This window comes from Aulonocara sp. 'chitande type north' Nkhata Bay, linkage group LG18 (assembly GCF_057382095.1).
Source record: "Aulonocara sp. 'chitande type north' Nkhata Bay isolate Kocher_YH1m ecotype deep benthic linkage group LG18, A_spYH_male_GT1.1, whole genome shotgun sequence".
NCBI classification, from domain to species: Eukaryota; Metazoa; Chordata; class Actinopteri; order Cichliformes; family Cichlidae; genus Aulonocara; species Aulonocara sp. 'chitande type north' Nkhata Bay.
This window is the reverse complement of record NC_141361.1, coordinates 30,060,386-30,079,104: the sequence shown is the minus strand read 5'-3', so window position 1 is coordinate 30,079,104 and position 18,719 is coordinate 30,060,386. Positions and strand designations below refer to the sequence as shown.

Genomic DNA, 18,719 nt, shown 5'->3' with positions numbered 1-18,719 from the left:
TTTGTGGTTGCTGGATGTACAAATAGGCGACTAATTCCTCGTGTCCCCAAATGCCCCAAAAGATTAACAATAACAGATTAACAATATATGCTTGCAGTAAATAAGTGCTTTCATGCTGATACTTTCAGTAAATGTATGTGTTTGCTAAATATAAAGCTTCAGTTAGCCATCTGCTAGCTTAGCATAGCATATGTAAATATATGAAACAGGGAAGCTGCTAGCTTGTCTCTATCCATCACCAGAAATACAGAACTTAAAAAACCAGACCTCAGGTTGTTATGTCCAATATAGATAATACATTTAATGCTAAATTAAAAGAGGTGTGAGTTTAAACGTGTATTAGACAGAGCAAAGTTGACCCTTTGCAGCACCTACTCTGTATGCTAACCTTCCTGGTGCTTTACATCAAGCAGACACATTTGAGAGAATCTTCTTATCTAACTCTCAGCAAGAAAGCAAGTAGGCATGTACCCAAAGTGAACCCCTGCATCAAGCAAATATTAGTGATAAAAATTTAAGCAATCTTCACTTCAGCTGAAAAACAAACCCATTATGCAATATTTCAGGGCAAGTGATTGCAACTCAGCTGCTTACTAGAAATCTTGAAATGAATAGGCTAACAACAAAAAAATCCAATTACCCGCCCTCTGCCAATTTGTCAAACAAAGCCCCCATACCCGCGCAAATACATGACATGCCCTTTACATTGTGATATTAAATCAGCGTGGATGTAGATAGGCTCCACTTGTTAAGAAGTCATTTTCCCATGCAGTCATCTTCTGATGTGAATTATTGTGTCAAATCCCGATTTAATAAGCACTTCTACGCATTACAGTTCAGAACAAAACAAGTCATCTTTTTAGTAATACTTCCCATAAGTCAAGGAGGCTTCTTTTCATAAGGTTATCAAATGACATTGAATTTAGACAATGTTGCTACTAAGCTGTACAGGGCGCTTTTCGGGGAAGCAGGCATAGCTGACTGTGTCTCCTGTGCTTTTACTCAGTCACAATGTGAAGTAAAGGGGCTGTGAGGTTACATTGCTGGATGTAATCTACTAGATGGAATGTAATGACATCCTATGGCAGGTTTCTGAAACATAGCAAACCTCTTTTCATACTATACACCTGCTATATGACATAATGATCAGATTTTTTTCCTTTAAGTTCAGAGATGTTTGTTTAAAAGTTCCACTGGTAGTTTGATTTCCATTTGCTTGGTTGGTTTAATGTCAGTCAGCAGACGTCCTTCAAAAAAAGCTGTTAAGATCACAGGTTCAGGTCCCGTGTGGGAGCTCTAAAGAGGTTGTTTTAAGGTCAGTGACCTGGATTTGGAAACTGTGATGTGAGCTCTGGTATATGAAGAGAAATGTCTTCAAAACCTGTTTTTAAATCATTTCAGATTTCCAGCTTTGTGCTTATGGAAAATTGCCACTGTTAAGACAGGAAGTTGCCGAGTGACACTGGTATTGTGCTGAGAAATATAAACCTTGTGTTTTTATGGCACCTAATGCATTCTGTTTATGAGACACTGTCATCTATTTGAGAGCTTCACACACACTGTTGCCAAGAGCCTTTTTAGAGGTGTTACAAAAGCAAGCAGAATGAGACTGACCACAAAAGGATCTAAACAAACGCATGTTCTGTACAAAGTGCATGAATCATGAATTTTGATTTACAGCGGTTGATATAACATCTAATATGACTATTGCCCCATGAGGGTATGTGAGTGAGCACAGCTGTGTAAACTTTATTAAGTCACCCTGTGTGTCTGGGTTTGATGAGTGAGAGAGTGTGCAGAATGCTGAGCTATTGGCAAACGTGGGGGAGGAGGAGCAGGAGCGATACGCCAGCGTTGTGCAGGTGGTTTTCCTCGTTGAACATGAAGAAAAGATGGCAAAAGGGCACGGAGCTGACGTACGGCAGGACGGAACAGCAGGAAGTACAGTGGCGGGTTCCAGCAAGGCACCAGGCACACCAAAAAAATGGCCGTCAGTGACGCCACTTCCCACAGCAGGGACACGCTCTGCGCTTCCAGCGTTGGCCCAGGTGTGGCGGCTGACAGATGAAGCAAAGTTGAAGATAGTTTAGCCCCAAGTCGGCTAATGGGAAAAGCAGCTAAATAACATGAGGGGACAACACATTGACAAACTCAATATGGCAACCAGCTAACTGCAAAAACCAGAGTGGAACCAATGAGCAGCGCAGTAGCTTTCTTGTTGCGTCTGTCGGCGGCCAGCGAGCCCCTGCAGCTATGGAGGTGAGAGATGATAAGGCTGCAGTTAACGGTGATGCAGAAGAGAGGGGCCACATAGTAAACCAGAAAGGCAGGAACCAGGAAGTAGAGCCACTTGTTTTGGCCAACGGACCACGTGCAACCACCACTGAAGTCAATGTAGGTGACCTTCGGTAATGCCATGGTCAACGAGACCAGCCAAATGGCTACCACAGCGCATGACCTGTGGAACAAGGAAACAAGGGATAAGTATATTTGTTTGCTACTGTATATACAGCACACCTGCCTAACTTCCAGTGGAGGACGTACACGGCTAAGTTCCCATATGTAATTAGAAGAAAAAGATGTCTTCAGAGAAAAAGTAGCATTCATTTGAAGTTATTTATCTGGTCGCTCTCCTTGAAGCTCTGTTTTGGTCTCCTCCAACTCGAGAGGGGATACATGTGATATCCTTTAGCAGTCAGTTGCTCCATTGTACTGAAATACATTTAAATACCTTTAATAAAGATTTATGCAGCTTTTTTAAAGGTAATATTTTACAGGTGTGAACAACATGTTAAAGGAATCATTGTAAACATTATACAGTCAAACAACTGTACAAACACTGCCTCAAATGATTTTTACAAACCCACCTCCGCTTCACACTCACACTTTTGTCAGACTAGCAGGCGGTCTCATCCATGGTGCAACGATACGATACCTCAGCACAGATAATGCTGCCAGGCTGAAGATCTCCACTCTCACTGTGACTGAAGTTGTGAATCCCAGGAGGACACAGGTCCCACCGCCAAGCTGCCAGTTATAGAAACTGGCAGTCAGGAGCGCACAGGGCAGGGTGAGCAGAGCGCCAAGATCTGCCAGGCTGAGATTGAGGAGCATGATGGAGCTTGGCTTGGAACGACTGCGGGGGTTCCTCAACAGCACCAGCCAGAGCAGAAGATGACCAACACCCATCAGAAGAGAGACAAGGCTGACCATTGGCAGCACCACACCGAAGGAGATGGTGGTGTTGGTGGAAACCACATTAAAGAGGAGGTTTACGATAGCAGGCATGGCTCTGACAAATCTGACAGCAAAAAGATGCTGCTGTGAAATAAAGACAGATGGAGGATAGTCATGCATAGGAAATAAAGGAAAATAAAGGGGAGCATGACGGCCAGGCTGGGGTGGTTGGACCAAAAGCTATTGTACGTGAGGTCGAAAAGGCTCAGCAAATGTCTACAATTACAAATATGAAGAAAAAGATGAAAAAATGCCAACAACTGTGAGAGCACAGCATTCCAAATCAGGAATTTAGAGAGACACCTGATGACTTTGAGACCTAATTGTAGTTATTAATAGCCTCCAATGTATTATTCATATTCCTAATAGGACTTGCTTCTTCCAAATCACTTGCAATTCGGAGCTCACCGGGCCCTTCCTCAGACTGACAAGCCTGATGATTCAGACTAGATGATCTGTCTCTCAAGAGATTTAAGTAACAAACAATCAGAGTGACATCAGCAAGTCCACTGCATCGTGACACAAACGAGACAACTCACCTCGGCGGGCACTAGCAGACAGACGAAGGAGGATTGTTCCCAGAGGGATAGACAACACACACAAACTAGTCGTTAAGAAGGAAAAACAACGTGCAGACTTTGGTGAAGAGAAAGATTTAACCAGAGTGGAGCCCCGAATGTAAACAAACCACTTATCCCCACAAGTAAACAAGACTTGATGTTTAAAGAGAGGACTTGGCTGCATGCGCACTGATGTTAGGGGATGTTTTCTGAATACTTGATTCTACATAAGTGTTTAAGCAGAAACTTCAGCATTGCCCAGATACTTTACCAAATGCATCAACAGGAATGCACCACTAAATGTCATTAGCATTACTAATGGCTTCATGGATTGATTCAGCTGCTCTCCAGTGTATCCCACTGGAACATCTTGAAGAAAACCACACTTTAAAGAGGGATCCAAATAAAGGCTCCTCAAAATATGCCAGGAGTTGTCTGGATGTGAGTCAATTAACTTAAATTACATAATTTAAATTGAGTCACTCATATCAATTGTTGAGTTACTTTGACCCAATTTTTTAAGCTTCATTAAAGTTAAAGTGAGTAAAATTCCACTGCTAGATATCAGTAGATTGCAATTTGCATGTAACTAAGCTTTAACTAGGTTAAAATCCTATCTACAATGGCTGCTGTTCATCTCATTGTCAATAGCCAGGTGTCCACATCTATGTACTTTGGAGGAAGCTGTAAAACTTTATGAAAGGAGGCTGATATGACTCGATAAGTCAGTGAAACTCACTTCTGTCTGATGACAGCAATAGTGAGGTGAGTTGTTGAGGATATCCTGGACTAATCTGTTGAGAAGTGCTCCTGTTTTGCTGCTGTTAGCCGGTGATAGTGGTTGATAGCTGCTGTTAGCCGATGTTAGCTGCTGTTAGCCAAGGTTAGCTGCTGTTAGCCAGAATTAAATAGACCTATTTTGAAGTCGATCTAACACTGTTGGACTGTGACACTTAGCGTGTGGGAGTGTGATTTTTAGGACACGCAAGCCTAACCTTGGCCGGCATAATGTTAGCTTATAAGCAGCTGTTGTTGTTGTTTAGCTGGCTCGTCAGCTGTCCAGAGACAGGAGGATCGCATGTCTAATCTGCTGACACCTAGTAATTTTGACAATATAGGGAATAAATAAGCATATTTATGCAGATTATGTGCATAAATATCTTTAGTTCAGGAAATGAGGATTGAGGTGAGGAGGAAGAGCATGATGCTTTTTTTCCAAGATGCCAGTTGCCTTGTCTTTTTTCACATCTTTGCTTTTTTGGTGAAGAGGACCTCTTCTCAGATGATAAAACATGTGTATGATCCTTCACATCTTGAGTCTGAAAGTGCAGACACAATTTGAAATCAGCCCCTACAATACAACTTCTCTTTGGCTTTTGGCGTACAACGTCTCTAGCCACATAAAACACTATTAGGCAACTTACATCTCAACGACTGTAGTCAAGATGGCGGGTCAACACAACAGCTTCCACAAATGCCCACTCCTATGTATTTATAATGGATTAAGTTTATGAGAATGCATCACTTTGCTGGAAGATGTAATTACACACTAATCAATGTCTGTCTATTTTATTAAATAACCTTAAAAAGTGACGGGCTGTACTTCTGATTATTATATATGACCGTAGCTAGTTAATATTGTGTGGCAAAGGCTACAAATCAATAAAAGAACAGGTTCCCTTTGTGAAATGTCTGAATTTCCCTTTTTGTGAAGACATTGCTTCACTATAGCTTTTGGTATAGTGAAGTTAGGCCGGTGTGTATAGTTGTTGGTAGTTTTAATACCAATCTGTCTTTTTTCCCCCTTTTCTTAAACTTCAATTTCAAATTAAAAACAATAAATGTAATTCACTCAATCTTTTCCCATCATGTGTTTAGATTTCTCTACTGGATGATTTGCATGAAGAGAAATGGACAAGTGACCTCACTCACTGGTTCGTGGTCTTCGAGTCCTCAGGCTTGTACGTCACTATCTTGGTATATTTTAAAGCAGACAGCAGGGGTGAGGGATTGATGGAACAGTATCAGTAAGTTCATCAGGAAAGTGTTCACAAAGGTCCCACAAGTTAGCGGTCGGATAATTTTCCAATACATTTTTTGTTCCCTCTTAGTGATTAAAATAATGCATGTTTAAGGCACTTTGTGTTAATGGATCTTCTTTATAGGCTATTTGTTTACAATGCCTTTCAGTCTTTATGGCATTATTAGCCCATTAACTGAACCACTCCTTAGGACCAAATGGGTAGATGTAAAACTGATCTTCATATTTCATTCTCTAGAAGAAAGCAGAAACTTAAATCTTATACTGAAAAGGTTTCACAGTAAACGCTTACCTGTGTTTTACCAGGTAAGTGCTACAAATAGAGCAGTGGCAGAATGGGGCTGCATAGCATCAAAACTAATTTACAACCTAGTGTAAAGAAAGTAAACCGTTAACAGTGAGGTGTGGACAGTTACCCACAATTCTACAAATTTCCCCTCTTGTGTTTGCTAGGCAATTTGAATTCAGTGTGAGGGGGGAATATTGATCTCTGCAAAACACAGATAAAAGCTCCTGAGATGATAAAATAGAAATAAACAGTGTGGTTTGGTTCTTAGATTTCAATAAATATTGCAGTTTTTGTTCAGTAGTTTTACTGTGTGTGAAGAGAAGGTAACTTCACAATAGAGAATATTGACTTACTAGTAGATGAATGGTGTGCTCCTGCCCTCCCTTCAGGATGGGGAACTTACTTTCAAAAAGAAAAAATTAGGATGTTATTAGGGGACACTTGTAGATTATCTGCTAGTGCAAAGTATGTTTATTAAGAAGTGCTTTATTATCAATGTGAAACTAGTACCCAAGCTTATAAGGAAGTGGATACCCACAAATTCTTTATGATAGCGACAACACAGAGATATGGCTGAAAATCTGAAAATCGCTTTCCACATTAAATGTAATAAATATGCAAATTTCAACATAAAGTGTTACCAAATATTCAACAAACTTTAAATATTAGAATTTCAAGCCTCACACTTACCCATATCTAATCAAATGCTGCCCACATAGGTTTAGTTTTTTTCTCGTCACACATTTCGAGAACAATAACACGGTAAAAAAAAAAGCAGGCATGACTCAAAGTACAGTTGTAGTTTATTTGTTTTTTATGATGACTATGTGTCATTTTGTCAACATCTCCAGAGATATGCTCTTTAACCATTAACTGTGACATTATCAATGGAATTTGAAAATGCCAGTGTGCGGTGGTGGGATGCATCATTACTCCCACTTTTGTCAAAATCAACGGCGTCCACAACATCGTGTGTGAAGGACAGATGGATGATCAACTGTACGAACATTTGTTCATTCTTTACCCCATCTGTCCTTTTTATGCAGTATCTGATGAAAAGCTTAACAAACCTGTCCAAATTCCATCTTTGGGGGTGGCTGACGCTGCGCGCTTTACACATAAACCAGGGGTCAGTGAGGCAGCATAGCTAGTGAAACTGTTTTGTTGCATACAGGCCTTAAATAAAAGTGATGGTTGGGGGCAACAAATTAGCAACCTGCTTCCAGTCATACTAAAATTTACTCCACACATTCTAGTATTGTTTATCTTTTTTTCTAACTCTCCAGTTTTATTAGTTCAACAGCAACCGGATGAGGAATGACGAGCCGAAATAGAGTAAAGGGGATAAGAAGGAAAGATGTAACATGACAGATGAGGAGAAGAACAGAAACGTGATGGGAAGTGAAGAGACATGAAATGCACAGCACAGGGCTAAACTAATTGCGTTTAATTTTAGACACACTGACCTCAAGTTGAGCTGATTTACTGATGTAGAAGTTGTGACTGGCTCCCGGCTATTTTCGGTTCAACCACTTTAACTCTTCAGTGGCAGGATAAATTTAATTACAACTGTAGCATGAAAATCAATCATTTCAGGCTCACGTAAGGCTGGATTTTATAGGAAAGCAAAACTTGCTGCAAATGTACATTTGAGCTGATTGCCTTTTGATCACTTGAACTATATGTGGAATGATCTGGCTTCCTTTTCATTCCATAAAACCACCTGAAATGAGCTGGGTTGAAAGTTGTAGGCAGCCTTCCAGCCTTTCTTTGAAGATGTCCAAGTCCAACACTGCCTCTTCCTCACTCAGCATCTCTGAGGCTGTTTTAGCTCTGGGTGAGGCAGCTGGTACACGTGAAGAAATTCACTCAGTAGAAGGTTTTAAATGACATGGACAGAGGATTCGCAAATAATTAGCTATAGCTATTCAGTTTCAGTAGCGACTAAACTACAAAGCTATTACCTTCTATCAATACCTTCTTCAAAATAACAGTAACATTAGACAGGAAGCTAAAAGCAGTGTTAAAGCATAATTGTATTCTGTTTCCAAAAGAAAGCCTCTGGCCATGAGCTGTCATAGGGCCAGAGGCAGGGTATACCCCGGAGAAGTCATCGGTCTGTTGCAGGACTCACATTCACATACAGTCAGTTTACAGTCGCCAATGAACCTAACCATGCTCGTCTTTGGAAGTCTTCACTAGCACCATATTTGATCCATTACTGATCTAGAACTGTTCTATTGCGCTTACACATCAAATACTTTGATGTATGGTTAGAGCAGCATTTGTGGAGGGTAGAGAACAGGGACATCCAGACTTACATGCATTCTTCACGAGTCACAAGAGGATGAACTGAAATGGAAATACTTCAGAGTGACACAACAAAGTCGAATCCCAAGTGGAGGAAAAATAGAAGCCAAGAATTTAGTGTAAACAGACCCAGGTGTGGATTGAAGTTGGAGTTTAAAAGGAAATCCAGAGGAATGAAATGCGGGGCAGAGCCAAAGGGAAATACAAAAAGGATGGTACATGTGTGCGACTCGCTTACTGTGAACAGTGACCTGCTCCCGGGAAAAAGCCCTTCCCTTACCATCAGCTGATGTGCAGTATGAAGAGGAGAACGAGCAGGCACGCACCTGTGTTACTCCTCTATCCACTCGTCTTTCTAACTTCCCACGTTGCCCATTGGCTATGCACACACAGACACATGCATACACAAATACAAACACACAACTTGAGCTTAAAGGAGACTCTTGTCATTTTTTCAGGTAAAAGTGTACAAGCTGGAAAAAAGGAAACTTTCAAACAAGCAGAATCAATTCTGTTCAATGTTTAAGACAGTTTTAATGGCAGTTAGAAAAGTCTTCTGGTGCTTCTTCCTGCAGCGAGGTTGTAAATACTACTGTGCTCTCCACAGTTTAGGGACTGTCTGTGTTGCACAAGCCTGACATCAACACCATCTGGCACATTTGGGAGTGACTGGAAAGCCAATCATGTCCAGCATCAGCGCTGAGCTCTACTGATGCTCCACTAGCTGAAAAATCAGTGTCGGAAGGTTGCAGCAAAACACCACTATGTCATTTTAATGGTGCCCAATGACGTTTTCTTTGTAATTGGATTGTCACTCATTCAATTAAATGTGATAGTAAACATAGCTTTTACGAGCAGATTGCTTTATATCACAGTGCATTATCCACAGGCCTAATATATTATGGAAGCTAGCTTCTTTTCTTCCACATCGTAAGGCACTGCTATAGACTTTACACTGGAATTAAATCACACAAACAGTTAATTTCTATGTTGAGCAACCAACTGATCAGTTTTATATCATTTGTTATGATGAATGAATGAAATTTTCCGCTGCAAATAATGTTTTTCTCACTGTTCCAGGTAAGAAGTGATCAACTTCTACGGGTATCCTTGCCTGGGTTCACCCATAGGACAAGAATGAACATTTTGCATCATGTTTTTCAAAAAAGCATAATAAATTGAAACAAGAAAAATGGGAGATTTTGTGGTAATATCTCAAAAAAAAAAACAACATGTCTGAGACTAATCTGGATGTCCTTCCTAAATCCAGTGACTCATTTCATAAATGCTGTGCAGGGAGTTTCAGCCTCGGTGGAAGTTTATACTATGTTGATATTGAAGTGGTCTGAGAGGATACCAGGTCTCGGCACCACCCCCTTGGTCTATTTTCAGACTTTAAAATAAATAAATAAATCAGCCTGTGACTTTAGCTGATTCTGGGGCCATTCAGACCTGATCATCTGTCAGGTAATATGAAAACTAATGAAACTGGTCTTTAACAGAACTGGGCTTTCACCTGTGAGAACATGGTTTGACACCTGTTTTAATTCAAATTTAAAGTCACAAATAAATTGACTTTATAGCTTGTATGAAGTGCCTGCATATTCCAATGCTTGACTGGTGGAGGGGTTAGAGCAATTCAAAGATACAGATTAACAAAACAAGGAGACTGACATCTGCAAACTAAAGCAGCACACATAAAAATCCCATATGGTTTGTTATTTGAATGTGGCTGTGCAGTCCATCTTCACTCTGCGGCCTTCAGTGTCAGAATTCTCTTCCTCCCTTGGCTTGGTGACCTCAGCCGGCCACGCTGCCTCTAGCTACATGTATTTGTTGTCTACAAAATATCTCACTCCCACTAAAGGTAACACCGCCTCATCTCCTTCAGCTCTGACCTCACTATCACTTTGCTCTCTCACACGCAGACACACACACAGTGAAACAGAAGAGGGTACAAACACCCCCGCAAGTGCAAGCACACTGAAGCACGCACACACAGCTTTAATCTCCGCTAATTGCTGGCGGTGGGTATTATTATGCTTTAAGGGAAAACAAACAGGTATAGAGCGAGGGAGCAGGTGGGAGGAAGAGAGCACTGAGAGCAAGGCAGACGCAGGCATTAAGAAGAAGGGAGGGAGTATGAATGACTGCCTCCACCAAGAAAGTGTTGAAAGTGTCAAGCACGCCTCCTCAGATCGTAAAGATGGAGGCAACGTGAATAGAAGCCTTTTATGAACCTGAGAGGAAAAACACAGCAACAGCTGCGTCGGTGGGAGATGTTTGAGTCATTTCGAGTTCAGGATGGAGCCAGAGGAATCTGTTAAGTGTGTGGCGCTCAGTTGCGTCATGTTTATTCTTTGTAAGGAAGAATAAAGGTTTTAACCTGAGGAACTGCAGAAGCAGCAGGGTTTGCAGCTGATTTTCAGTATAGTCAGATTGAAACCTCAACTCGTTTTACCTCATTTTACACTTTGTTTGCTTTTATCATAAATGTTCTTATTATACTGTTTCTTATAAAGTTTTGGAAATATGAAAAAAAACACGACAGAACGAAGGCTAGTACAAACAAGCTACAGACTATTTCTGAATGAACGAGTGAGTGAGTGTTGATGTCTTCAGCAATGAAATGCAAAAACATAACAGTGAATCAGTTTATAGTTATAGTTTAACACAGAATACTAAGTTAAATTGAGTGCTGATCATTAACTATTAAAGTATTTTTAAAGTATCAAATCTTAAGAAAACCTTAAGGAATCTGATGTAAATTTGGCTGTAGCGGTGATATCACAGGCATCGCTTCCTTTTAGTACAAAAGGTATGTTGCCATGTTGCCTGTATCTAAACTGCTGAAACGATACAGGAAAATTATAGCAGACAGAATAGATTTACTATTTAAATTACTTGTAGTTAGGATCAAAATGATGTTTAGTCATGTTTTTTTTTTTTTTTACAGCTACAATTTAGGTCTCAACCAGCTCTCTGTCTAAAGAGTTCCTTGTCCCAAAGACTATTTCCTAGTTTGGAATAACTGGAAACCAGTTTAAGTTGAATACTGGTGTAAAGATAGAGTGTATAAAATCTCACCACTAGATGGCAGTAGATGGCGGAAAGCAGTCAGCTGAATGTGTTTTTCTTACATTTCAAGTGCACAATCATAGCTAGGGTGGCAACTGTGGGACAAACATCCCTGTCTTGCATTCATCCGTGGTAAGTTTAGACTGTCAGTATGCTGCTTTCCTCAGTTGTCAATATGCCGGATGTCCACTGCACAAAGTTTCACAGGAAGCTGTAAAACTACCCTGATATACCCTTGGTAAGTCGGGGAAGCTGTCTTCTGTCTGATGAGAGTGATGCTGACACTTGTTGAGGACATCCTGAACTGTTTTCTCAATAAGTGCGGCTTTTTTTTTTGCTACTGATAGCTACTGTTGGTGAAATCGTTAGCTGCTGTTAGCTGGTGTTTCATTAGTGTGTATAATGAAAAATGTATATTAGATAAAAATTTTAATTGAAAAATAGAAAAGCGATAATGTTTAGCAACAGAACAGTTAACAGTCCTGCTCGTGATCAGATAAATTCTTTTAACTTAAGCAGCATTTTTGGTCACATTACAAGGCCAGCATATTCATGGCAGGTCTTGTAATGTGCCTGTGGTGATTATTGTACTTATGGAAAGGACCTGAGCAGATCTTCCATCACTGCTTTGGACAAAGTCTGATTTTGATTGTTTTGCCAGAATCTTGTCTGCCAAGTCTTGAATCAGTCATTGTAGGCTTTGTGACAGACTCCATAGTAATGTACAGAAATACGGGACCAGATAAAGTTTGGGCACACTTACTTTTTTAACCTTCTGAAAACGTGCTGCTTTCAGCTGCTCCCTTATTCACAAGGGGTTGCAATAGTGGGAAGTTCCAAGTGTTTGATTTGGCAGATTTTCCACATGAGATGACATCCTGACACGACTCCAAAGAAATTTGTACATCTCTTAGGACTGAACCAGGAATTTTTTGCTTTCTGGAAACTGTCTATTGCCACTAAACTGTAGTGTCACTACGACACTACATAGTGTATAATTTATAGTGTTTATAGTTTATAGTTTCAGTTCTTATGTTTTACATACTTTTGACATTTTAGGAATTGTGAAAAGTGTGCCACTGCAAACTTTTGGCAGATATTTAAATAAATAAACTTTATAAATTAGCACAGTTCTAGTTTCAGACAAAATGATCTCATTGAGACTTTAAAAATGATTAAAGTCAATGAGCCAGTGTAGTTATGATATATTTGAAATATGGTCAAAAGCTCCAGAAGTTATATCAGCCATAGCCAATTAGTTTAGCCTTGAAGGATACTGAAGCGAGACCCAGACCACAGTGTTCACTTCTCAATAGTTTTATTTTAGGCACAAAGATCAACAGAGAGAGAGTTTGGAGCTGGGAGATACTCAGGTGTGTGTCTGGCAGGCTCATGATTCCAGGTGAGTAATCCTTCTGGGAAAGAAGCTTCAGCTGATCAAGGACAAGGTGGTTTTCTAAGAGGCGTAGCGAAGGCAACATTAGCAAGAAAATCTCCCTGGGAGCTTCAAAGTGCATCAGAGAGTCTGATTCCCATTTACCGTGATGTGTCAGGTTATTATATAACAACAACCTGACGAGGAGTGCAGACTTGAGCTTGTCCTTGTATAGAGAGAGGTAACACAAACAGGTATGTCAGCCAAAGAACAGTAAAAAGGCTGATTCTGCTGGCAGGGGGAGCTCAAGGAGGGGCAACCAAAACTATACTTTAGAGAAAAAGGAGTGGATTGGAAAGGGAGAGAGCGGGAGAGAGAAAACCCTGACCAGCCCTGGACTGTGATAGTGTCATCTGAGATGTCAGCTGTTGTTTTGTCCGCTGGACTGCACTGCACCTGGCAAACATTGAAAAATATTTAATTCTCGAGTCCCATCTTTCTCTTCTCCAGTTCAAGCAGCAGCCTGCTCTACTCACTTTCAGATTTCAGCATCCACTGCTGCAAGAAAAAGTGCAAAATTCAACTCTTAGTTGAGCTGGTATGCATCATCATTGGTGTTCCTGTCACCTGAATTTCAGGTTTTTCCATATCCCAACACCCAAGTGACCCAACTCAGGATAATCAGACTTCAACTTTCATCTGAGCAGCACCCCCGTGAGTCAGGCATTTTGACCCAGAGCAATCTCATTGAGCTGTTCGCTCATATTAGAGTTTTCCTCTATATCCCACTTTAGTTCACAGCCTCAAAGATATAGTATCCCTGGCACTTTCTTTGATTAGCATCCTCCACACAAGCTCTGCCCACGCCTCTGTGAGCTTTAACATGATCACCTGCTTAGTGGAATCAAAACAAATGATCGTGACAGGCCAGCAAATTGTTGATGTCACATGGTCAGGAAATCTCAATTATCTCGAAAGGTCTATTTTTAACTGCCAGTGTGCATATGTGGATGTGCTGGATGGCTTTGGTTGTCAGCTTGATCGGGTTTTATTCCAACAAGAAAATGGATTCTGGCTTACAGCAACATTTCAAGCAACAACCTTACGACTTGTTCATGTCAACACTGGTATTACATTTGACTTCAGGAAGCTGTTGAATTAATTTTTCGGGGATAATCTCCAAAGGTGCAGATGACAGAAAGGAGTTACTGTCTTCCCTCAGATGGAGACGTTTGTTGGGGCTGGTAAGACATCGTGGATATCTTAAACTCAGAGGAAGTTCTGGCTGGCAGGTGTTACATCAGATCTTGTGCTGCAGTTTTCACCATCTTTATCCATATTCCTAGTTGTGGCATTGGCTGCACACTGTCCTTCTCCTTTGTTCTTCCTGGATTAGGGTACTCCCCTTGATCCCAAGCCTTGTCATCTCTTGTCTTTAGGGACTGCCAGATCATCCTGTTGCACCTAGAGGCCAGAGATCCCTTGCTGTCGCCAATGCTTATTCTGCCATATTTCTAAGCCTGCTGAGGAAACTTTTGGGTCTTTTAACCTTTGGCTGAACTCCTCTAGTTAGCATTTTTATTAAAATGCTACTTCTTCCACACAGTGTTGTGCTGCTGAGGCAGGGGGCTCAGTGATGGTTGGTGAGACTGCATATGCATGCAATGACCACAGACCCCGTGGCATGATGGCATGTTAATCTTCAAAGAAAGGCTCAATTTTGCAGACTTGGTGAGTTCTAAGTGAGTTCAAGTTATCCTCACCGAGCATCACACTAACAGTCTCGGTTGTTTTATTCGAATGTCCACAACTAACTCAGGGAACTAAATATGGATGGTGCCGGGGTCTATAAAGAACAGGATGCTTAATTTGTTTACATTTTCTGTCATTAGCAATACAAATTTAAAGCACCGCCTGGCTGCAAGGAGATAAACAAGGGCTTAGAGTTTGTGAGGAGAAAATCAGCATAATGCTCTATATTTACGTAGAAAGTATCCCACTCCAAAGGCAACATATGGGCCTTGACACTAAGCTGAAATACTTATTTTTTTGCCACGTTTTATATTACTTTACACATAAGCCCACCAAGCCCAAAGTCTCTTCTTACACACCTGTTTTTGTTTTGCTCTGTCGGTAGCACACTGGCTCATATGCGTACACTCATTGCGGGGCTTCCACTGTTGATGCGGTGAATCAAATGGCCCGCTGCTGACCCATCTGCTGGTGCCTAACACTTGAGACACGCACTTCTCCACAGTCACCGAAGACACAGAAACGGTAAAGGTTAAAAACACGCAGATAAAAGAGCACAACCCTCACACCAGCTGATATTCAAATGATGATGATGAATGACCTGGAGTGCCCTAAGAAAATCACACCGTTTTGTTAATGTAACACTGGGTTTGTGAACACAATATACAGTGATAAAACATTCAGCTAGGCATATGGTGCGTGGGACTGTGTCTGGAAGGGAAGCCGGCGAGAGAATTAGCTGAGCTTATCTGGTGACCCCGTGAATGTGAACACCCCTGGCTGTGATCTGTCCTGGCAGTGTGGGAGATCAGGTGACTGCATGGAGGGAATTAAAAGCTTCTCACTGTCACAAGATAAACAGGCGTCTCGTCGAACCGTCTAAGCCTCGGCTCACAGAGAGAGAGAGAGAGTCTGAGGTCTAATCTGCGATTTACATGCCAGCGATGGGAGCATTTAATAGAGCATGTTAATAGTGTCAATTAAATGCTGATCTTGCTCTGTGGCAAGTCTCCTCCAGAGCTCCAAACGATCTCATCAGCAACCATCAGCGTCATAACTATATGATCGTGCATATTCTGCATTCATTACAGTAACTGGATGCTGCTAGGATCCATGATTATGGTAATGACAGTGCATCACGAGTTGGCAGCGACTTGTCACTGGCACTCAGAAGCCGCAGATGTGCTCAGTCTCTGCTGCCATCTGGTGCTGAGAAGCAGTAATGCTAAAAGGGCATCTGGAGTCAGCTTTGTACTGTGAGCATAGATGATAAATATCATAAAGCATCCTTCATGCCACTCCTGATTCTGAGCCTATTATTAGACAAAGCACTGAAAATGCATAGAGATATAAAATTTTGCGTCATAATTTTCACATATTTTACAAAAGCAGAGTTTGGCACCACTAATGTGGCTCTCTACAAAACTGGAGCACTCACAAGCGACAACGATAGTTAAAACCAGAGTGTGAAAGTGTCTCAGTTTAAAGCACTCGGTTTTAATAGTAAAGATATCAGATTTCCAATGGTCAGATAGTTTGGTAGATATGCACTTTTTCTTCATTGCAGAGAGTTAGAAGAGAGGACTGATGCCACTTTTGTATCCATCAAAAAAAAGTTGACAGCAGATGAATGGTGTCATGTTCTTAAGAAATAGAAAAACATTCAGCAAAGACCTCAAGCAGGACCTGATCTGCTGTTCGCTGAAGTCTCATCAGAAATGCTCGTAGTGGAAGAGTGGCTGTGAAGGAGCTGTTCTTAAAATTTAAAATTACACAAGAACTGGACAGAAAATCGGTGACAACAGGTCTTGCAGAGTGATGAATACAAAATTCGAAATCTGTATAAAGACACAGTGGAGGTTCTGTTAGGTTCAGTGCTGCATTTCATCTGTGTTGAGAATTTGATGAAATTGTAAACAACAAAAGAACCATTAGATTTTGATTCACCATGAAATAACATCTGACTGGCAACATCTTTGTTTTTCAGTACGACAATGATCCTAAACGTATTACCACTGCAGTAAAAATGTACCTGATTGAATCATGGATTGGCCTCCCCAGAGCCCGCACCTCAACATTAGTGAAGCAATGAGGGATCATCTTGACTACATCTGCTGTTTTCTAAACCTCAGCAAAGATAACTGGGAGAAAAAGAGTTATGGCAAATCATACAAGAACTGTGGATAATTTGTGGCAACAGTTCTTATGGAGAGATGAATCTGAAGAATGTCAGAAGAGAGCTCCAACAGTGAGCTGCCATTTGTAAAACAGGGTGTAGGCTCAGTCATGGTTTAGGGCTGCATTTCAGCCAGTGGTGTTGCAGATCTTGTCAAAATTGATGGAATTATAAATGTAGAAATGTATCATCAGATTATGGTCCACCACACAATACCATCTGCCAATCCAATAAAAGCATACCTGGATAGAAAAACACTATCTGTCATGAATTGGCCTCCTCAGAGCCCGGACATCAACATTACTGAAGCAGTGTGGTGTCGTATTAACAGAGAACAGAAGATAAGGTAGGAGCATCTAAAGATGAGCTTTGAATGTCCTTCAAGAAGCTGGAGAACTATTCCTGAAGACTACTTAAAGAAATTACAAGAAATCTGCCTGAGAGAGTTCAGGCTGTGTTAAAGAATAAAGTCGGTAACAAATAGTAACTTTCAAGCTCATTAGAAATGACAGCCTCTGTTTTTTCCTGATGCATTTCTGTGGATGTTTGCTTTGATAAATCACCCATTTCCCATTTTCCCAGCAAAATATAAAGAAATGACGGGTGGCTCAACACAAGCACAGCACTGTGTTACTTCAGCAACAACACAGCCTAAATGGTGACAACAGCTAAACTGTTCCCGTTTTAGGATGCCACTCTGACACATATTTACATTTAGCGTAATGTATTGTGAAAGTAACTTTCAGCAGTCCACTTCCTTCTGGAAAGTCACTTTTATTTATTCGGATTCATAGAAGCATTTTTAGAAAAAATACTCATTTTCAGGCCCGCAAAATCTGATTAAAATGATCTACTGTCTAGTTTAAATACTCTTGGAGAGACAGGAGTGCATGGTAACACGTTTCTCAGTCATCACCGGCAGCATACATCAAAAGCATACTTACAAACACGGTTATCAAATGATATGTTATCACAAATAAAATCATGATTGTTAACTGGCAGAGTTACCACAATGGTTAGTGCAGTTATATATTCAGTATATACATCCAATTAGAATAAATACACTACAAAACTCACTTTCAGAAGTCACAGATTGTCAGTTAAATACAGATAGGGCATGAAAAGACACGCTTTCAATATTAAATGATTTTTGCACAAATGCATAAAACAGCTGTTTGTGAGCATACTGGAGACACACTGATCCACTGTGTTTGTATGAAAAGTAGAGCTTTGTTTATGCCTGAGAGTAAAATAGCGAGTGCAAGCAGTCAAAACCGGCATACAGTACATGCATTTTCAGCAACAAATGTTTGCAGGGATTAAAAATAAAAATATATTTTTAAAAAAAAGACATCCTGTTGAATCTTTGTCAGCCGAGTCCACAGTTTTAAAAGCTTGTCTCTCTCCAGTCCTCCGCGTCCAAGTCCTTTCTTCCCAGCAAACGTCTCCTGGTCCACAGGTAATGTCATAATGCATCTCTGTTACCAAGCTGGGGGCTTTCATAACCTACAGAAGCAAATGTACTGTGAGTGGTGGGAATAAAAAAAATGCTAGACAGCTACATTACACTTAATTCCACAGTTAGACTGGAACACCACTCTGAATGAATGCTAATGTTGCTGCTTAGCTCAATCCGGAAATATGTAGGGCGATAAAATGTCAGTGTTGTGTTCACAGCAATGACTCTTCAACAGTCAGTGGTTCACAGCTTGTTTCTGCTGCCCCCAAGTGGCCAAAAAATAAAATAAAACTGAAAGCTGCACTTCTATGGAAACAGATGGCCGTCTTCTGCATTAGTTTTAGAAGGTGATATTTCAAACGTAACTTTTTAAGCTTGCATGAGTGGGTGGAGACAAAAAAAAGCTTTGAGCTTAAAAAAACCTGGAGCTAGGCTCAGATAT

General features: G+C 40.8%; 2 protein-coding genes across 6 annotated transcripts in view; both read right to left on the bottom strand.

Moving 5' to 3' along the window:
* Positions 1-1,752: 1,752 nt before the first annotated feature.
* On the bottom strand, positions 1,753-3,288 carry LOC147308969 (galanin receptor 2b). Its single transcript, XM_086273300.1, is given in 2 exon segments — positions 1,753-2,458; positions 2,885-3,288. Coding segments are annotated over 2 exon segments (1,110 nt in total).
* A 14,296-nt stretch (positions 3,289-17,584) lies between these two features.
* Positions 17,585-18,719, bottom strand: part of carmil3 (capping protein regulator and myosin 1 linker 3) — a 102,579-nt gene continuing 101,444 nt past the window's right edge. For all 5 annotated transcript variants that reach the window (XM_086270574.1, XM_086270572.1, XM_086270576.1 and 2 more), the window contains one exon: positions 17,585-18,324. In XM_086270574.1, coding sequence (XP_086126700.1) covers positions 18,284-18,324 — 41 coding nt within the window. In that variant the 3' untranslated portion in view covers positions 17,585-18,283. The remainder of the gene's footprint in view (positions 18,325-18,719) is intronic.